The 16923-nt window shown below is 38.5% G+C and overlaps 2 protein-coding genes across 6 annotated transcripts in view; one reads left to right on the plus strand and one right to left on the minus strand.

The window, feature by feature from the left end:
- On the plus strand, positions 1-11787 carry pomt1 (protein-O-mannosyltransferase 1). Of its 5 annotated transcripts, none has more exons than XM_081366357.1 (20): positions 1-247; positions 385-508; positions 594-700; positions 790-840; positions 2422-2568; positions 2662-2767; positions 2894-2953; positions 3065-3158; positions 3239-3394; positions 5866-5996; positions 6098-6193; positions 6285-6377; positions 6548-6644; positions 6732-6824; positions 7965-8085; positions 8161-8258; positions 8365-8478; positions 8576-8702; positions 10861-11038; positions 11214-11787. In XM_081366357.1, exons 2-20 carry the CDS (start codon positions 390-392, stop codon positions 11386-11388), a joined length of 2163 nt encoding a protein of 720 aa, XP_081222483.1. In that variant the 5' UTR covers positions 1-247; positions 385-389; the 3' UTR covers positions 11389-11787. The 5 variants fall into 5 exon arrangements, with proteins under 5 accessions (XP_081222483.1, XP_081222482.1, XP_081222484.1 ...); XM_081366356.1 differs by having other exon boundaries at positions 20-227; XM_081366358.1 differs by having other exon boundaries at positions 39-123.
- ccdc180 (coiled-coil domain containing 180) overlaps positions 11701-16923 on the minus strand; it is a gene marked incomplete at its 5' end in the record, with an annotated part of 18497 nt that continues 13274 nt past the window's right edge. The window contains 6 exons of the mRNA XM_081366387.1: positions 11701-12127; positions 12824-12965; positions 13358-13460; positions 15079-15190; positions 15284-15421; positions 15651-15811. Coding sequence (XP_081222513.1) covers positions 11993-12127; positions 12824-12965; positions 13358-13460; positions 15079-15190; positions 15284-15421; positions 15651-15811 — 791 coding nt within the window. The 3' untranslated portion in view covers positions 11701-11992. The remainder of the gene's footprint in view (positions 12128-12823; positions 12966-13357; positions 13461-15078; positions 15191-15283; positions 15422-15650; positions 15812-16923) is intronic.

Raw genomic sequence — 16923 nt, forward strand, 5'->3', positions numbered from 1 at the left:
CCGGAAACACTAGCACACAGACTACATATGTTTGGGTTATTTGTCAATTTTAATGTTTTTAAAGTAAAGGCTAAAGCTGTCGCTTGTGCCAGAGGCATGGCTGCATTTTTTAAGCAATTCAAGGTTTTGCGAATATGAATGCATTGCTTCTTTTTTGCGAAAAGAACCGTAGCACATGTAGACTCGAAATCAGCCGTGTTGACCTATGATTTCGAAACTCGTGAGAAGTAAATCGAACTGAATCAAGGCAAAAAACTAAATGCATTTACATGATATGCAAAATAATTTTCCAAGCTGGATTCTGCTATTGTAGATGCAGCATAAATGAATACGTATATAGTAATATCTGTATGCTTTACCTTGATGAATGTATGTATTTTTCAGGGAGGATGCAGTGTGTGAAACTGCCCATCAGTGTGACAGTGGAGATCAATCTGCTGCTGGTGGCAGTCACAGCACTTGCGCTCGCCACCAGACTATATGCCATTCACTTTCCTAAAGCTGTAGTGTAAGTCTGCGTTTAATCATTTCTTTACATTCTTATTTATTGAAATAAATTCACCTATGTATGTCATGTTTGTGCACCGCTAAAGGTTTGATGAAGTTTATTATGGACAGTTCCTGTCTCTTTACATGAAGCAAGTGTTTTTTATTGATGAGAGTGGTCCACCTTTTGGCCACATGATACTAGCTTTTGGAGGTGAGAAAATTGTTGATACTTTATAAATCACATTCACGAAGATAACCACTTAATGTATATTAACTAATGTGTATTATTTATCTGTGTAGCGTATTTAGGAGGATTTGATGGCAACTTTGTTTGGAACAGAATTGGAGCAGGTGATCATATTATACAGCTTCATGTTGTGTTGACAAAGCCAACCAGTTGTTCATGTACAGATTTTGTCACTAATCCAGTTCTGACTAACTGTTTACATTAGAGTTATATTAAACTATTTTAGGGCCAGGGCCCCTTGGTGGATAGACTCGGAGCCTAAAATGCATATTGAGCTGTCTTTGCACTGACATATCTTACATTTCAAAGACATTTAAATAATCATTATTGATACACAAAGTCATATACATTGGATATTAATATGAAATGAACAGTGAAACATTTGACTGTATTTCAATGCATTTATTCACTCTTTTTCTCTCTCACACACACACACACACACACACACACACACACACACACACACACACACACACACACACACACACACACACACACACAGGTTTCCATGTTTTATGGGGACTTGATGGACGTAATGGTTTTTTATACTGTACAAACTGTATGTTCTATCTCTAACCCTAACACTAACCCTATTTATATCATTAATTATTAAGTTTTTTTTTTAAATATATATAATTAAATATATTTTAAGTCCCTTGTAAGTATGCGGAGGCCCTCCGGTGGGCCCTGGTTGAGAACCACTATAAATGTCTTAAACTGTTGTGGTGGATTTTAATTAATCAACTTAAATTAATCAACTAACATTTGTTTTTCTTGCAGGAATAACATTCATATGCTTTTAATGTGTCCAAACTCTTTGGGGAAAAACTTGTGACTTGTGACAGTATGTGTCTATGTATATTAATAACAAAAAGGGAGAAGTGAAACTAGACAGTCTGTTAGAACAAATTAAGTCATCATTAAAACCTTGTGATAAGTAATCACAAGATAAGAGTTTGCTTTACCTAGTAACAGAGGGGTTTGCATATGAAGAACCAATCAAATAGTGGGGAAATTATGTAATGCAGCCTGACATTTATGCCATACCCTGATTCTATAAAAACTGTTGTATATGTGTTTTTCGGTGGGATTCTCAATGGAATTTGTCTGAGATCCTCCGGCCTTGCTTCTTGGGAGAGATTCCCTGAGAACTGCTCGGGAAGATCTCCTGGCCGTGATTAAAGCATTTAAAGGACAATTGCAGGTCTGTTTGTCAATTTATTCCTGCGCAGGAAGCTAGTTTAGGTAGGAAGCTAGTTTAGGTAGGAAGCTAGTTTAGGTAGGAAGCTAGTTTAGAAAACGAATTAGTTAAGGAAACAAGTTAGACTAGGTAAGATATCCAAGTGAGGACGTCGCCAGGAGACGAGACTCAGATATCAGGTGGGGATGTCGCCAGGAGACGAGACCCAGGTACCCAAGTGGGGACGTTGCCAGGAGACGAGACCCAGGTACAGATAGTTAGTTTAGGGAATAATCTACCCGAGTGGGGACGTCGCCAGTAGACGAGACCCAGGTAGTTAGGTTTAGGGAAAAAATCCATGACACTGTCATGAGTGTTCAGGCAAGGCTTTGTCAAGACAACATTTGAACTTTCTCTTTATTTTTTACATGTTACACTGTCAGACATTAACACAGGCTTTAGTAATTGCATTACTCTTATTGATTATTATTGGGGTCCATTGTAGAATATACCAGTAATGTTCCTGTTTGGAGCCTTCGGATAATACCGGCCCTTGCTGGATCCTTTTGTATACCACTTGCCTATCTTCTGGTGGTGGAGCTGGGATATTCCCACTTCTCAGCATTGGGGGCCAGTGCGCTGCTCCTCATGGGTAACTACTTAACTTAGAATTTTCAAGTCATTGCCTGAGTGAGGAGGGTTTTTCTTGAATGTGAGGTTAAATACTTTTGTTTCATTTTAACAGAAAATTCCATGATTGTGCAATCACGCTTCATGCTGCTGGAGTCTGTTTTAATCTTTTTCCTACTGTTAGCTGTACTGTCTTACCTCCGCTTCCACAAAGCACGCAAGTAAGTATTGTAGGCTAATGTGATTTTTCAGTCTCTGATCTGGATTGTCTTGTCAACCTCCAGTGGCTGTAATGATGATGACATACTCAATGTCACAAGTGTGTCATGTGTTCTCTCTTCTTCCAGTTCATCTTTTAGATGGCTTTGGCTCGTGATCTGTGGGGTCAGTTGTGCATATGGAATTGGGTGTGTGCAGTAAGATTACTTTTGTGAAGCACCACTCGCATTTTCATCAGAAAGTGTAAACTGCGAATGAAATTCAAGTAGTATTTGTTTTTTCTTTGTCTTATTTTTCAGGGTTAAGTACATGGGTATATTCACATACTTGTTACTGCTAGGCCTGGCAGCTGTACACACCTGGCAACTTATTGGAGATAGAACCTTAAGCCATGTGAGTAATAGTTACCAAATATCTATGGGTTTTACATCACTATGAGTACAATGTTATGATTTTGCGATCTATGTCCAAAGGGCAAAGTTGTGGTCCATATTTTGGTTCGCTTCCTGGCCCTTGTGGTGTTACCCGTCATCATGTACCTTGGATTTTTCTACGTCCATCTTACACTGCTGTATCGCAGTGGACCACATGACCAGATGATGAGCAGTGCTTTTCAAGCAAGTCTAGAGGTACAGATAAAATTCCTGTATTAAGTGCACTACCGTTCGAAAGTTTGGGGTCGGTAAGATGTTTCAATAGCCGCGTTTCCATTACCCTTCAAATTGCGCAAATTGAAATTGCGAATTGAAAATACGCCCAATGGAAACGCGTCAATTTTGCGAAAACTTTTTTGCGATAAATGGGAGTTTTTACGCTCGCATGAGGTGGTTTTTCAGGCAATTTGAAAAAGAAATATTTTGCAAAACTGCAATGGAAACAGTTTTTGCGTATTTACAGGTCACCTGACGTAGACGGTGCGGTATATTTGGACAGAATACGAGACCGAGATCTTTATTAAATTCATAAAAGACAAAAGAATTACAAGAATCCTGGATTCTAAACCTCAAAGAAATGTCACAAATTAAGACCTCGAAGCAGATATGAGGGAGAAACACCCAGAAACACCTGATATGTGCTGCTCCAAGTAGGAGTAAGGGTCTTTCCTTGCCATTAATGCTTGGATAACACACATCTCCTTCGATTAATAATAATGGCCAGTGCAGTGGCTGGGATATACATAAACCTACCAACGTCTGTTGCCATGATTTTTGGAATGACTCATCGTGAGAGAAAAAAAATTAAGTTTTAGTCGCAAAACATTGGTTAATGGAAACGCCGTCATTTTGCAATAGTTTTTTTTCGACATTTAGAATAAATCGCAAAAGTTTTGCACAAATCTGTAATGGAAACGCGCTACTGTCACATTTGATCAATCTGATGCACTGTTGCTGAACAAAATTGTTATGAAATGGAAGTTGCAATAGTCTTTCGTCACTATTGTGACATACTACACTCACCTAAAGGATTATTAGGAACACCTGTTCAATTTCTCATTAATGCAATTATCTAATCAACCAATCACATGGCAGTTGTTTCAGTGCATTTAGGGGTGTGGTCCTGGTCAAGACAATCTCCTGAACTCCAAACTGAATGTCAGAATGGGAAAGAAAGGTGATTTTGAGCGTGGCATGGTTGTTGGTGCCAGACAGGCCGGTCTGAGTATTTCACAATCTGCTCAGTTACTGGGATTTTCACGCACAACCATTTCTAGGGTTTACAAAGAATGGTGTGAAAAGGGAAAAACATCCAGTATGCGGCAGTCCTGTGGGCGAAAATGCCTTGTTGATGCTAGAGGTCAGAGGAGAATGGGCCGACTGATTCAAGCTGATAGAAGAGCAACTTTGACTGAAATAACCACTCGTTACAACCGAGGTATGCAGCAAAGCATTTGTGAAGCCACAACACGCACAACCTTGAAACGGATGGGCTACAACAGCAGAAGACCCCACCGGGTACCACTCATCTCCACTACAATTAGGAAAAAGAGGCTACAATTTGCACAAGCTCACCAAAATTGGACCGTTAAAGACTGGAAAAATGTTGCCTGGTCTGATGAGTCTCGATTTCTGTTGAGACATTCAGATGGTAGAGACAGAATTTGGTGTAAACAGAATGAGAACATGGATCCATCATGCCTTGTTACCACTGTGCAGGCTGGTGGTGGTGGTGTAATGGTGTGGGGGATGTTTTCTTGGCACACTTTAGGCCCCTTAGTGCCAATTGGGCATCGTTTAAATGCCATGGCCTACCTGAGCATTGTTTCTGACCATGTCCATCCCTTTATGACCACCATGTACCCATCCTCTGATGGCTACTTCCAGCTGGATAATGCACCATGTCACAAAGCTCGAATCATTTCAAATTGGTTTCTTGAACATGACAATGAGTTCACTGTACTAAAATGGCCCCCACAGTCACCAGATCTCAACCCAATAGAGCATCTTTGGGATGTGGTGGAACGGGAGCTTCGTGCCCTGGATGTGCATCCCACAAATCTCCATCAGCTGCAAGATGCTATCCTATCAATATAGGCCAACATTTCTAAAGAATGCTTTCAGCACCTTGTTGAATCAATGCCACGTAGAATTAAGGCAGTTCTGAAGGCGAAAGGGGGTCAAACACAGTATTAGTATGGTGTTCCTAATAATCCTTTAGGTGAGTGTATAATCCAAGTGAAACGAACAAAAATAAACTGTAAGGCAGGACTTAATTTTTTCAGTGGGAATTGACTGAATCGGTGTGGTTTGCTATTGCTGTGATCTCAAATGAGTGACAGGTTGTCCCGCTCCCATGCAAGTAAACACGTCATCAGAGAAGAGATGTCACTGCAAGAAGGAGGGAATGATATTTTGATTAAAGATTACGAGGGCACATGACAAAAAAATGGATAAATACCGCAATATCCCCTAAAAAATGGTCAATTCTGATTTCTCAGTGACTTGAATTTCTTACTGACCCCCATTTTTGAACTGTAGTGCACATAATGTATTCAAACAGATTTGTTCAAATACACAGTGTAATAGTCACCTACCTGAATAGTGAATCTCATCACAGGAGCGTTTATGTGTTTGTGGTCATCTCCTTTATTTCTCCCATAAAGGGCGGTCTAGCCCGGATCACTCAGGGGCAGCCCTTGGATGTAGCGTTCGGCTCACAGGTCACTCTCCGCACCGTGTCCGGTAAACCTGTTCCATGTTGGCTTCACTCCCACAAGGTTAACTATCCAATCAGGTGAGCCATCAGCAGTCACAAAGCTGCAGGTTCAAGGTGATGTAATCCTAAACAACCGCATTGTCATGCAGATCTTTACCGTTTATCTATGCTTATCTAAGGTATGAAAATGGCCGCGGTAGCTCCCACCAGCAGCAGGTGACCTGCTATCCTTTCAAAGACGTCAACAACTGGTGGATTATTAAAGACCCTGGGCGGTATGTATCTGTTGGTTATATGGTTCATATGATCCATATATGGTCTGCAGATAAATATTTACATTAATTGTATTGTAATTTGAAACCGCAGGCAGAGTCTTGTGGTTAGCAGCCCACCCAGACCTGTCAGACATGGCGATATTATTCAGCTGCTACATGGAATGACATCTCGCTACCTAAACACGTAATACAGTTCCACCACCAAGTTTCATTTCATATTAAATTATTATTGTTAACATTATTTTTTTAATTTTTATAATATTAATAATAAACAAATTAACAATGATAATAAAACAAAATAATGTTTGTAATATTGGTAGTAATCAATAACCTGACTGTGCTTTGTTTTTTAAGACATGATGTTGCAGCTCCCATGAGTCCTCACTCACAGGAAGTGTCTGGATACATTGACTTTAATGTGTCTATGCCGGCACAAAATCTATGGAGAGTGGTAAGATCTCAGTCCCAGAGGTCTATAATAAATATTCACATTTACTCAAAATGGGTTTTGTTATGCATTGTGTTCATTGCACTGTAGGACGTAGTGAACAGGGAATCCGATAGAGAGATCTGGAAGACGATTTTATCAGAGGTGCGACTAGTCCATGTGAACACTTCTGCTGTTCTGAAGGTTTGTATAGTTGTACAAAAGTATTTAAGCATAATAATACAGTATACAGTTTTAGGAAAAATGTAAACTTGATCAAATTTGAGACTAATTTATGCAGAAATACATGGACAAAATTGCATATATATATTTTTAAATTTACTTTATATATTATTCATTAACAATGAGCAATACATTTGATATGATATTATTTATTAACCACTGATAACATTAGTTTAGAAAAATACAACAGTTTATTGATGGTTTATGTTAGCTCAGGCCCATTAAATAATATTAAAATAACACTTTTGATTTTAATAATGCTTTGAATGTTGAAATTAACATCAACTAAGATTAAAGGTGGTATCAGTGATTTCAGGCCCAAAAATATTTTTATCACAGTCATCTAATCTTTCCTAACGATCCGCTAGCTGCCCGCCCCATAAGCATGCCGTCAAAAACCGCGTCTCTGAATATATTTTTGGGCCTGAAATCACTGATACCACCTTTAATAAATGCTTTAGAAGTATTTTTCATTGTTAGTTCATGTCAACCAATATAGTTAACTAATGGAACCTTATTGTAAAGTGTTATCATATCGGTATTTAATTAGTTATTGTTTCTGCCCTTAAAAGGATTCAATTAAACTAAATTAAACTTATGTCCAAATTTACTTTATTTCTTCCATGGAACATAAAAGATGTTTTGAAGAATGTTGGGTCACACTTTAGTTGAGGGTCCAATTCTCACTATTAACTATGACTTTTGCCTTAATAAACTCCTAATTACTGCTTTTTAATAGCAAGTAAGGTAGTTGTTAAGTTTAGGGACTGGGTAGAATTAAGGGATGTAGAATATGGTCATTCTGAATAAGGCATTAATTTGTGCTTTAAAAGTACTAATAAACAGCCAATATCCTAGTAATATGAACACTAATAACTAGTTTATAGTAAGAATTGGACCCTAAACTGAAGTGTAACCGAATGTTGGAAACCAAACAGCAGCTCACTGAGAAAAGAACAAAACAATAAAAATATATTTTTTTATGTGCCATACAAGAAAGTCAGTCATTTTTGGAATGACATGAAGGTGACAGAATTTACATTTTTGTGTGGAGTATTCCTTTAAGAGAGTTATTTATACCTGTTTTGTAATGTTTTGCAGCTCAGTGGAGCGTCTCTGCCAGAGTGGGGTTTCAAACAGCTGGAGGTGGTTGGGGATAAGATTCATAAAGGTTACCATCAGAGTGGCATGTGGAACGTGGAGGAGCATCGCTATGGCAGAAGTATGAATATTAACATCTGTAAATATTTTCATATTGCTTATGTCTTCTTTTTCAATTTAACACATATCTGTACAGGTCAGGAACAGAAGGAAAGGGAGTTGGAGCTGAAGTCACCTACTCACGGCGACGTCAACAGAAACCTCACTTTTATGGCCAAATTTCTTGAGCTGCAGGTGAATATTAAATGTTAATCTTGATCTTAATTATGTCAATCGTCAGAAAAGCCATTTAGAGCCGGTGTTGTAGAATAAATACACTTAATGTATGTTTGAGTAACAGTGGAAGATGCTGACAGTAAAGAACGAAGAGTCCGAGCACAAATATAGTTCATCACCTCTTGAATGGATCTCAATGGACACTAACATTGCATACTGGCTTCATCCTTCAAGTAATGTACGTCAACATCATTCTGTTGGTTTTTATTTTATGTCTGTGTTTTACAGAATGATAACAGAATTAATCTGTCTAATCTTTTCTATTTTTAATGCAGGCACAAATTCAATTGATAGGGAATTTTGTGACTTGGACTATTGCAAACCTTGTGCTGGTGGTGTACTGTCTTCTGTTTTTAACCTACTTGCTAAGGCGACGGAGGAAATTTGAAGACATTCCTCAAGGTATGTGCCTGGAAGTACTGCCACATGACGGTCCTAGTACTGAGCCTTGTGGTACTCCATACTGAACTTGTGATCGATATGATACCTCTTTGTTTACTGCTACAAATTGATAACGGTCAGATAAGTATGATTTGAACAATGCCAATGCAATTCCACTAATGCCAATGTAATTTTCAAGTCTATTTAAAAGAATGTTGTGGTTGATGGTATAAAATGCATGACTGAGATCCAGTAACACTAATATAGAAATACAACCACGATTAGATGATAAGAGCAAATCATTTGTAACTCTAATAATAGCAGTCTCAGTACTATGATACGGTTTAAATCCTGACTGGAAATCCTCACAGATACCATTTCTTTCTAAGAATGAACATTGTTGTGAGGATACTGCCTTTTCTAGTATTCTTTTACAGAAAAGGGTGATTTGAGATCGGCCTGTAATTGACTAATTCTCTAGGATCAAGATGTTTTATTTTTATTTTTTATGAGAGGTTTAATAACAGCCAGCTTAAAGGTTTTTGGTATGTATCCTAATGACAATGATGATGATGAATTAATAATATTAAGAAGAGGATCAATGACTTCTTGAAGCATCTCTGTCAATAGCTTATTCGGTAAAGGATCTAACATACATGGTGTTGATTTTAATGATTTAACAAGTTTAGACAATTCTTCCTCTGTAGCAAAGAATTAATGGAATTGTTCCTCAGGGGGTCTATAGCGCAAAGTCTGTTGTAGAAGGTTACATGTGTGCTGTTTGGAAATGTCCGAAGTTAAAGGTGCACTAAGTAACTTTTTTACCTTAACCGAACAGCTTCGGAGTCATTGGAATAGTTATATGACTTTTTTCTCGAGTAAATATCGTTCTTTTTGATGGACTAGTAGACATCTTCAGAGGTTATCTGTGCCTGTTCGATGTCCGACGCTTTGTAACGCGTTCTGTCAGGAGGAGAAATAGGGATAGCTCACAGATGAAGTTATTACAGAGGCCAGACAGACTCACGGAAGCGATTGGCATCTCACAACTTGCACTTTATTCCCCAGTCGAACTCGTGTAACTGTCTGTCACCCGTTCTACCGTCCACAGCTTTACTTGATAAACAAAAGTAGGATAAGAATGAGCATCAAACTGAAATAACCCGCATACGGGTGTTCGAGGTGCACATACAACACAGACTGCCGACGACAGTTCAACAGGGCACGCGCAGCTCTTAAAGGGGCCACACCTTATTTCCACTCATTACAACTTCCATCCTATTGAACAGGTACCGGTATAGAGCTGGTAAGTCTATACCGCCCCTTTTTCCGCCCCTTCCGCCCCTTCCGTAAAACCCCGCTGGACCTCAAAGTTGAAAAACCGTCAATGCAAGTGAATGGGAGAAAATAATTATTTTCTGGTCCCGTTTGAATTGTGCCATGAATGTGAACATATGTTGTCTATGAATTTTTTATATAACTTTTCATGTTACGAGTTTGACAGTATATGGTATGATTCTTCAGCTAGCAGTTGTGGAAAAGACATAACGAGAAAGACTACATGTCGCCTATGTGACGTCACCCCATAAAGTTGACTTACCCGTGGTTTTCACCAACCTCAATGATTTTGTCCTCTCCCTGAAAGAAGGCGGTGAAGTGCACCAAAGACACAGCCATGTTTAGCGGGATCCGTGAGCTAGTCCGTGTGCTAGTGGTGTTGACGTTTCAAACGCGTCGAGAGTTGTAGTCCACAAAGTGCTCTCACACAAAGTCTAACCGTATCAAACTTCTACCCGCTAAATTGTATCATTCTTTACACGAAAAGTTATATAAAAAATTCACAGACAACATATGTTCACATTCATGGCAAAATTCAAACGGGACCAGAAAATAATTATTTTCTCCCATTCACTTGCATTGACAGTTTTTCAACTTTGAGGTCCAGCGGGGTTTTGCGGAAGGGGCGGGACTTACCAGCTCTATAGAGGGCGGAAGGGATCAGGCCGTGAGTGCAGAGACGGCTCTGCGCGAGTGCTATTTACGACAGTAACGTTAAATACAAGTACTCCACAGCGACTCTAGGGGTCGCTGTTTGACAAAAACGGAAAGCTGCATAGTGTGCCTTTAAAGCTTTATTTCTCGTTAATTTTTGAGTCTGTTTCTTTTTCTTCTCTTTTAGACGCTTGGGAACAGCTGGTTTTGGCTGGTGTTGTTTGCTTTGGAGGCTGGGCAGTTAATTACCTGCCATTCTTCCTAATGGAGAAGACTCTGTTTCTGTATCACTATCTTCCAGCACTCACCTTCAAGATTTTGCAGATACCGATTGTCATAGAGCACCTGTACATCCATGTACTGAGGTAAGAGATGAAATTTCATTCCAAAAATCATCAGTTACTGAAGATCTTACGTTCACTGTTGAAATTTGCACATCTGTCTATCTATCTATCTGAATAAAACCTGTATGTTTATCATTGTATCACACCAGTGTTAATCACGTCTATACTCATATCTGTATGTCATGCTGTTTCTCAGATCCCCAGCTCAACAGAAAGCATTTGGTGGTGTTATTTTGGCAGTCCTTTGCTCAGTATATGTGTCCTACCACAACTTGAGTCCTCTCACCTACGGCCGGCCAGCATTAATGTCAGACGAGCTTGCTGCACTACGCTGGAGAGAAAGTTGGGATATTCTCCTACGAAAACGCTAAAAATGTTTCTTAAAGAACAGGAGCTTCCATACGTTTATGATGACATTAACTTTGAAGTCAAGGCAGTTTGGTTGTGTCTTTAGATTTCAAGAGAGCTGTGAAACACGGTTTTTAGGGACTTGTACTCAAACATAAAAATTTGAAAATGTCTACAATGGGAATTCATGCTGCTGAATCTCAAAACTCTAAACCAAATGGACTGTAAAGCACTATTTTAGTGCTTAATTTATCATGAGCTTATGTTTACATATTATTCTGTTTGTATGGGAGTTTTATTGTACTGTTTTTATGGACTTGTTGAACTGAGATGTTGAATTTCTTAGAATTTCTTTTTATTTAATCCTTGCACAACACTAAACAATAGAAACTGAAAATGGAATAAACATTTTTATCATAACAAACTTTGTATTTGCATATTCATAGCAACAGCCATTATATTAATCATTAAATGAATCAGGCAACATGGAATAGATAAGTATGTAAATGTTGAGTGGTGAAAGCACAGTTGTTCCTGTAAGACAAATCCATGTGTTGTAGTGCCTCCTCTCTTTGATGGTGTTTAATACCTTGGCTTAGACTGTCAATGTTCATAAAGGTCTCATGGTCATTCAGAGTTGAGTGAAGCGAGGGTTGTTAGCTGACTCTGCCAGTGGTCGTGCCACTGCTTCAGCTGTCTTTCCTGAGTGTCACACTCTCGCTGGCTTTTGTCCAGCTCCTCCTGAACCCTCCGCCCATAGAGCTGGGGGAAGATTAAAGGATTAGTTCACTTCAGAAAGAAAATTCTGTCATCATGTACTCACCCTCAAGTGGTTCCAAACCGGCATGAATTTCTTTCTTCTGTTGAACACAAAGGAAGATATTCTGAAGAATGTAACCAAACAGTTGATGTGCCCCATTGACTTCCATAATATTTTTTTTCCTACTATGGAAGTCAATGGGGTCCATTGACCGACCGACATTCTTCAAATCATCTTCTTTTGTGTTCAACAGAAGAAAGAAATTCATAGAGGTTTGGAAAAACTTGAGGGTGAGTAAATGATGACAGAATTTTAATTTTGAAGCGAACTATTCCTTCAACACAAGCACACAAGTACAACACTTGTTTTATATTTATACATGTTCATATTCTTTAACATTAAGCCTGCAGCAGTGTTTCTGCTTTATATGCAACCAAAATAAAAATAGGAAAAAGGCTGCTCCTAGCAAATTACTAATGCATGATGTCACGGACCTCTAAACGGATGAGCTAGCATCTGCCACAGCCTCATTTGATCAGCACTTCACAGCTCCAAAAGAGCTTATGTTATTGTTGTAAATGCTAGTGCATAAAGCTTATTTATTGTTGAATGCTGATCCACAATAGTGCCTACAACCTATTTTCATGCTCTATCAGACATGTTTTGACGAGAATAGAACTTAATTTAAATGAACTTACCTCATGCATGGCATCTCGCACCTCAATGGTCTTAAGATGCCCTAGTGTGGTTTTAGCAGTTGTGATGGTGGCCGTTTCCTGAGCTTGTTTATGAAATGTGCTGTCGTCAGTGGATCCGAAGTAACAAATGCCTGACCATGTTCTACAAAACAACACGTTATTCAGAATTTAATATTCACAATTAACGTCCCATTAACAGTTAATCCTCTAATGCATGGTGACCTATATGTAACTCTATCAGAATTAATGATTTAGAATTATTAATTACATTTTATTAGATATGGAATCATTATTTTCTTGTTTTAAAACCCCAAAATATTAAATCAGTGTTGTTACTGTTAAAACAAAAACTAAAATAAATATATTACTGAAATAAACTTTAACCAAAATTAAAATGAAAACTGAAAATATAGAAAAATAAATACTAAAATGGCATACAGATAATATTTAAAATAACACGGATTAAAATTGTTTCCATATGTGAAAAAAAAACTGTTGCTTGAAAGATTTTTTTTGGCTACGGTTTTTCAACACCTGCTGCCCTTCTGCATCAGAGTACTGCTCTTGTCTTCCAGCAAAAGTCCGGTTTGTGCTTGGCGGATGAGAGTAGTGATATTCTCCCTCTTTTGTTCAGCATCTGCTTTTCCAAGAAGACATTCAGGTTCAATTAAGAAAATGAATGATTATTGTAAGCAGTGTTGGGGAATGTTAGCTTTTATAAGTCACGTGTTGCACTATTTTTAAAAAGTAACTAATCATGTTACATTGTTATGGGAAGTATGGTTTTAAAAAGATTTTCTCTAACCATCAGCTGACAAGAGACACATTTACAAATCTGTGAGTGAACAAAAGGGAAGCTTCAAGGTCTCTCTGGGACCGGTGTCTGAATACACACGACTGTATACACAAGGCAATTACATTGGCCGACGACAGTCCATGACGTCACTAAGTGCCATGACGCCACAGAGTGCCCGTGAGTATAAGAGCAGATGGAGTTAAACTGGAGTCTGTGGACTGATTACTTGATTTAATTATGATCATGATCACCTGAAGACCTGTAGCGTGCATAACTATTGAGAACAAGTGAAATTGTTACACTGATATAAGCAAATAGCTGAAACGATTGTACTATTTTTTTTATCTCCTGCTTGAAACTAAGTGATATTGGCATGATAAATAAAGGACACAATAAGCTAGCCAGACTGAATTGTGTAAATTATATGGAATGTGTGAATTCTTTACAATAATTATGATTGAGATATAGAAAATAACCAGTGTTTTTTTTCCATTTCACAATGCCACCAAGCTAGGAAAGACCGTATTATAAAATGGATTCATATGCAAGTGATAAAGAGGAATGTGGAGATGCCTGTGAACTGCAAAAGTACTATAAAAAAGAACAATGACCACCCATCTGATTGTTACTGTATGTGACCAACAAAATCAAGTCATTCAAGAACACAGGCCATGCCCCGTGACAGGTATCACTGGCTGAAAATGGATTTTATCAGTCCCAAAACTGATTTTTCAGGTCAGGATATCACTATTGATGCCATCTCCCTTCATACACTACTGGAGTATTTCCAAAGGTTTGTGTCATAAGATATGAACAAATTAGAGGACGTTGCAGACATTGTGGTAAAGGCTACACCATCACACTTTGCAGCAAGTGCAATGTCTGCCTCTGCTTCTTGGAGGACAAGAACGGTCTACACGTCTCCTTCAGACAAAAAAGTTTATGACGTCTATTGCAGGTGCCCTCTTATACACGTGGGCGCTCTGGTATTGACGTCATGGACAGTCCTCGGCCAGTGTAATTGTCGTGTGTATACATATGCTTTAGACACCGGTCACACTGATGGTGTTCCCTATAGTGCCGATCCAAGACGCTGTATCTCATTCACCTTCTCAGGGAACCATAATCATAGATATTTTACGCCAAAATAAAGACTCTATTGAATCGGGGGAACATTGTTTTCCTTTTTTTGTATTTTTAGTCATATTGAATTGAGGGGGAAAATGGATTTCCTTATTTTCGTCCTTAGCTAATCACAAGCCTGAAAGACCCATTCACACCAAGAACACACTGCAATAAAATTGTGTATATATTAAACATGTATTATTTTTTCATCCAACACTTGTGTGAAAAAACTGATTATGTAATTTATGTTGCTTATGAATCAAGTGTCAACACCAAAACCTGTGTTGTGGCACCATCTACATCTCCATACTATTAATTGAATTCATAAACTTACGTCCCACTTGAACCTCATGGATGGTTATGAGGTTGTCGAACTGGAAGAGTAAGGCCTCTGCCAACCTGGAAAGAGCAGTGACAAATTCTTCTGCGTATTTGAGGGCACAGGCCTGTCCAGAAATAAGACCAAGTTTAAATTTAATGAGTTAAAAAAAACCTAATAAAAACAGAACAGCGAGTGAAAGTCTGAGTAAGTCTGTAACCTGAACTTCCTGTCTGGTATTGTGGATGGCTTGTCTTCGTTCTCTCTGTCTCTCGCCCTCAGCCTCCACCAGCTGCTTCAGTTCTGTCTCACAAGCCGGATGGCTCAAACGCACACGCAACTGACCACTGTGCTCCCTCTATGACAGCAGGCCACAGAACAGCAGAAACCTGGTGACTGCTTTATACATAGCTAGAGGTGCATATTTGCATCATATTTTACAAATATCTGAGATAAATATTAGTAATATTGCATCATGACAGTTTAATGGCTTCTTTCCCACAGTGACTTTATGAGAGGAACTTAGGAGGGTTATGACAGGATCATTTCCCTTTGCCCTTACCATTGTTCTGCATTTATTTACATACCCTCTTTTGTTCACTCTGCTGCTGAACTAGTTCAAACCGGTGTTGAATTTGTGTCATGTTTTGCGTCAGCTCCTCAAGGTATTGATCTCTTAGTTTAGAGAAAAGCTTCTCTGGTACGCTAGACAGAAACACCTCAATGGCCTTCAACTGCACCTGAAATTCTACACGGAGTGAAAACTGTCACATATTGTCATGTAATCTGAATGAACATGATCTTGAACATGATATTTCGACCATTGTTATTGTTATTAAAGGGATTGCAAGGCAGTATGGTATTGTATGGTATATTTCGAAAATATTGCATTTAACATTGCACATAACATTTAAAAAGACATAGGGTCAATTTTGTTGACGTATTAGAGTAAAAGGTTTTTACAGAGGGAATTTTAGATACTTTTTGATTCAGAAAATACTGTCAACAGCCATACATTTTCACCCTATTTTAGGAATAAACTACATAATTCCAGAGAATGAAATATGAGTAAGTAACTTTAAGTAACAAACTAAGTAACTTTGCAACTGCATGTCAACTAACTCATTAAAGGAGCTGTATGTAAGAAATCTATTTCAATTAATCATAAAATGGCCCTGATGTGTCACTAGACATTAAGAAATCATGTTCATTTCAAATACTTATATCACTGACAACAGTAGTCCGGCCAGGATATTGTCATTTAAAAAGTGGACTTGCAGCCCTCAACTGATGTTGATGTTGTCATCTTGTGTTTTGGCCTGACGCGCCGCCCTCCACCTATCTACCAATCACGAAGTCAGTAGTGTTTCGGGATCCGGGTTGCCAGCTTTGCTCTAACCTACTCTAGTCGGATAAAAATGTCTCTAAATCAAAAAGACCTCGTTATAATTCAGAAATTCGTTGTGACAAAGTCCGAAATAAAACCAGAATTTGTATAGGAGATGCTTTTGAAAGATGGAGACGGCTGAAAACGGAGAAGAATTTGAACACAGACGCAACGTTGCTAATTTTCTCCAGGACAGGTAAGATTCATCTATGCTTGGCTAACTTGATGTCAATGGACATTTCATATATTCATGACAGTCGAACAAAGTTATGCATGTTCGTGCAAAGTAACGTAACATTAGCTCACATGGACGTATCCTAACATTTGCAATGCATTATAGGAGCCCGTTTCTCTGTCATTATGCTGAGACGCTGATGAAAACAACATTAGCACGCCCATTATGGCAATTTGAAACGTAATTGAGACAGAAGCCTAACTTTACCTCAGAAAAAATTATTCGTCATTCGTTCTTC

This window comes from Scardinius erythrophthalmus, assembly GCF_964197995.2.
Source record: "Scardinius erythrophthalmus genome assembly, chromosome: 5".
Taxonomy (NCBI): domain Eukaryota; kingdom Metazoa; phylum Chordata; class Actinopteri; order Cypriniformes; family Leuciscidae; genus Scardinius; species Scardinius erythrophthalmus.